Source organism: Vollenhovia emeryi, unplaced genomic scaffold (assembly GCF_000949405.1).
Source record: "Vollenhovia emeryi isolate VEMERY1.0 unplaced genomic scaffold, V.emery_V1.0 DF941039.1, whole genome shotgun sequence".
NCBI classification, from domain to species: Eukaryota; Metazoa; Arthropoda; class Insecta; order Hymenoptera; family Formicidae; genus Vollenhovia; species Vollenhovia emeryi.
In genome coordinates this window covers 1-4,025 of record NW_011965327.1, presented here as the reverse complement: position 1 = coordinate 4,025, position 4,025 = coordinate 1, and the positions used below count along the sequence as shown (strand labels likewise).

General features: G+C 48.8%; 1 protein-coding gene across 1 annotated transcript; it reads left to right on the top strand.

The window, feature by feature from the left end:
- The first annotated feature begins 2,454 nt into the window (after positions 1-2,454).
- On the top strand, positions 2,455-4,004 carry LOC105571201. Its single transcript, XM_012028672.1, has 2 exons — positions 2,455-3,202; positions 3,432-4,004. The coding sequence occupies exons 1-2, from the start codon at positions 3,130-3,132 to the stop codon at positions 3,908-3,910; spliced, it is 552 nt and encodes a 183-aa protein (XP_011884062.1). The 5' UTR covers positions 2,455-3,129; the 3' UTR covers positions 3,911-4,004.
- Positions 4,005-4,025: the final 21 nt, after the last annotated feature.

Genomic DNA, 4,025 nt, shown 5'->3' with positions numbered 1-4,025 from the left:
AACACAAGGCGCCGCAACAATTGCCGCCTGGGAAACTCCACGCGCTCCCAGCCGAGCAGCCGTGGGACATCGTAGCGGTCGACCTCGTAGGGCCGCTGCCACACTTAGAAAACCAGCACACCTGGCTCTTGGTCCTCCAAGACAAGATAACAAAGTGGGTCGAGCTACAACCCCTTCGCAAGGCCACCGCGACCGCTGTCGCAGCGGCCGTACGAGGAAAAATAATATTAAGTCACGGGTGCCCGCGGGTAGTCATCACCGATAACGGCCGCCAATTCATAGCAGAGGAATTCAAGAAGATGTTACGAGAGGCCGGGGTGAAGCACGGTTGACTCCGCCCTACACCCCTCAATGCAACCCGGTCGAGAGAGCAAACCGAGTGATCAAAACAATGATCGGACAAACAATCGCAAAGTCCCAAAAGAAGTGGGACCGACACCTCCCCGAACTCGCATTCGCCTACAACACGGCACCCTGCGACTCCACGGGCTATACCCCCGCGTACCTCAATTACGAACGAGAATTGCGACCACCCGGAAGTGTCATACAGGCAGCAGGACAAGCCGCACCGCGACACGCGGAAAACAGGTTCGCAGAACTACACGCAGAGCTCTCGCTCGCCCGCGTGAATCTAGCGCAAAGCTTTCAGAAACAGCAAAAATATTACGACCTGCGGCAGAGAGAGAGTGGAGACCGAAACTCGAGGACAAAGTTTTGAAATGAACACATGAACTGTCCGACAAGGCAGCGACATTTAATGCGAAGCTCGCTCCGAAATATGAGGGGCCGTACTCTATATATCGCGTCCGTTCACTGGTGTTATTCGACTTGCACGATGAAAAAGAACGAAAAACCGTCTTGCGGGTGCACGTGCGCGATTTGAAGGAATTCCGGAAAAAACAGAATGCGCGAAACTGCCCCCTCCCCCACGGGCCCGGCCAAATCGCCGGAGCAGCACTTAGTATCGCCGCGATCGGCTAGCGGGCAAGGATGGAGTCCACGCGACGACAAGCGACGCGCCCGCGAATGACGGTGCCACAGGCCCGGCCACCCGTAGCAGGAATAACGCGACCACCGATCCGGCCCCCCGTGCCGGGCACATCGCGGCCACCGGCTGCCTGACGACGCCACCCGGACCTGTGACGGAAAGTACTTCGGCGAAATCAACGGAGCTCATCCGGCGGGGCATAGCGGGCCCGCGTCGGCCACCAGAGAAGATCGAGGAAGTCGACGAGCGATGAGTTGGACGAGAACGGGGGCGAGGTACCTAATCGAGGCGGAACGCGCACTTCGCACCAGGGCCCACACCGGCCCCAACAACCGACGCCGGCGCCACGCCAGCCGCTCCGACGACAAGCACCGTCGTCACCCCGGCCGCCCTAACGATGAACGCCCGGGCTGTTTTGGCCGCCCCGACGACGACGTCCCCGAGCAGACCACCGCCACCGGCCCCCGCCCCCGCCGCGACGACAGCCGCGGCCCCCGCCGACGCCGACCCGGCCGGTATCCTGGCGCTGACAGACGCGCTCATCGAGGCCCGCATCACCGGGGCCCACAGCACCGGGCCCCCGAGACCGCCGATGCCCCGCGACCCCGGCTGCGCCGCACCGCGGCGGGCACGTGGAGGTGGACAGCATCCTCTTACGGGTGCCGGTCGGGGCGGCCAGGCACCGCGTACGTATTGGGCGCTGGAAGTACGCCCTTCGCCTGGACCCACGAACCGGAGAGGTCCGCCACTGGATCCGACGCCAGCTATAGGCCTAGTTTACACTGTGCACTTAGGCCGCGGACTATACCCCAAATACGACCTAAATTATTTAGGCCGCCCGCTGTAAACACTTGATAGATGACCGGACCTGACTTAGGTCAGGCCTCTTATTTTAGAGACCTGACCTAAAATAGGGCGTCTGTGCATTACGGTGTAAACGCATCAGCAGCGCGACGCGACCTAAAAGTGCATTTATGTGCTCGGTAGGAACCGCTGCTGCTTTGTTGAGCTGTGAAGTAAGGTTAGGCCGATATTGTTGCTTCTGCACACAAAACGCTTGCCTGTCGTATTTGACAAAGAGAAAAGTGCCTAAAAAAGAAAAGATGCAGAAAAGTCCATGCGGCAGTTCTCAGCAGGATTCAAGTTCGTAAGTAGTAATGCCGTTGCTAAGGGTCAGAGCACAAAGCAACGTAATAGCTTACGACAAAGACGTAAGCATAAACGTAGATAGCGCACAAGCTTTGGTGTAAAAGTAACGCCATATGTAATTGGAGGTAAGTACGACATACGCCAAAGCTTGTGCGCTATCTACGTTTACACCTGCGTCTTTGTCGTAAGCTAACACGTTGCTTTGTGCTCTGACCCTAAGATCGGGTCTATAATAGGTTTAATAAACCTTAAGCCGTAAAAAATTGACCAATCACAGTCTGAAGTGAGGAGAATAATCGCTTGTTAGGGATCAATTTCTTACGGCTTAAGGCTTACTACACCTATTGTAGACTCGGTCTTATCAAATATAAATAGAGCTTGTCGAGATTAAACTCACGTTATCTGAATTTCGAACATATTCCGTTCAACAGCTGTGTAAAGAGACATAAAAGTTCCAGTTGGACGGATAATGAAACAATGACTTTCATCGATTTGTGTATTGAGAAGCGAATAATACAATTAATGGATGGGAAACGCCATAAACATATTGATATACGAGTATATAATTCACTGGAATCAAGCATGAAAGAGATGGGCATCATAAAAACTGGCGCTCAAATGAAGATCAAATTGAAATATTTAAAGGAAACCTATTTTAAATGTAAAAGAAACAACAATATAAGTGGTGCTGGTCGTCAAACATATCCATTTTATGATGCGATGGAACAACTTTTGGGCGGAAGGCCATCAGTCCAAGCCATTGCAGACACTGGTATCGATTCAAGTGCCAGTAGTACGCAAGGTATAAATAAGCTGTTCATTAAGTTTGAGTATGTACTACTTATTTATTTGTATTATAATAATATAATAATAATATATGCATTGATATAATTGTAGGACAAACTCAGGAAGAAGCTCAGAAAGAAACGGGAACGCAGTTTGCAGCAGAAGCAGAAGCAGAAGCTGTGCTAGAAGGTGCTTTAGAAGATGAAATGGTTGATAATCCCGTACCGTATATCGTGTCACCGAATAACACTGCACCAACACAGAAACGAACAACCGGAGGAAAGTATTATGCAATGTTTCAAACAGTGCTTGCAAAAGAGTTAATTATAAAGGAATATTGAAGTAAAAAGTATAATTAAAAATTATGAATACTTCAGTACACATACAAAATTGTCACAACTACACTACACTCTATTATCTTATGTTTATAACTATATTATATAGATTATAAGAATTGCAGTTTCCAAAAGAATACACATAAAATAATTGTTTATTCGTGTATTTTTAGGACGCACCACACACTTCAAGCTAGCGGAGAATTTCGCAGAAGTTTTTGCAAAAAGACAGGCCGAGGAAATTCAGAAAGTTATGCAGGAACAAGTGCAAATGTTTGATAAATCGATATATGCCCACATGGAGGAACAACGACGATGGGAAAAGGAAATGATGGAGAAAGAACAGCAGCATCAAATGTTACTCTTGGATAAATTTATGATAGGGTTAAAAACGGTGCAAACAGGCAACATCCAATATCCTCAGTATATACCAACTCAAATCCCTATGCATACGTTCCCGTCAACTGCCTCTACTCCAAATGTATATTCGTACCACTTATCGCCATCGCCTTCCTCATCATGCTCACCACCACCATCCTCACCATTTCCTGCAGTTCCTTCTCCGTTGCCATCACCGACTATACTACAGTCTTCGGTAACAGTGTTAACATCAAGTTCATCTTGTAATGATGATAATGAGAGAAGTACATAAGTAACGTAACGTAAATGTGATGTAAATGTGATGAAACGTTCTCATTTATTTTTGTTTATTATATTTTATATTGCAATATATTTTATAAGCGATAAAGGACATTATACATGTATAG

What these genes read in the sequence shown, in the direction of transcription:
- LOC105571201 (XM_012028672.1), top strand. Translation starts at nt 3,130, where the DNA reads ATGGTTGATAATCCCGTACCGTATATCGTGTCACCGAATAACACTGCA. An exon ending in ACAGAAACGAACAACCGGAG is followed by an intron (nt 3,203 to 3,431) that starts GAAAGTATTATG and finishes GTGTATTTTTAG; the next exon opens with GACGCACCACACACTTCAAG.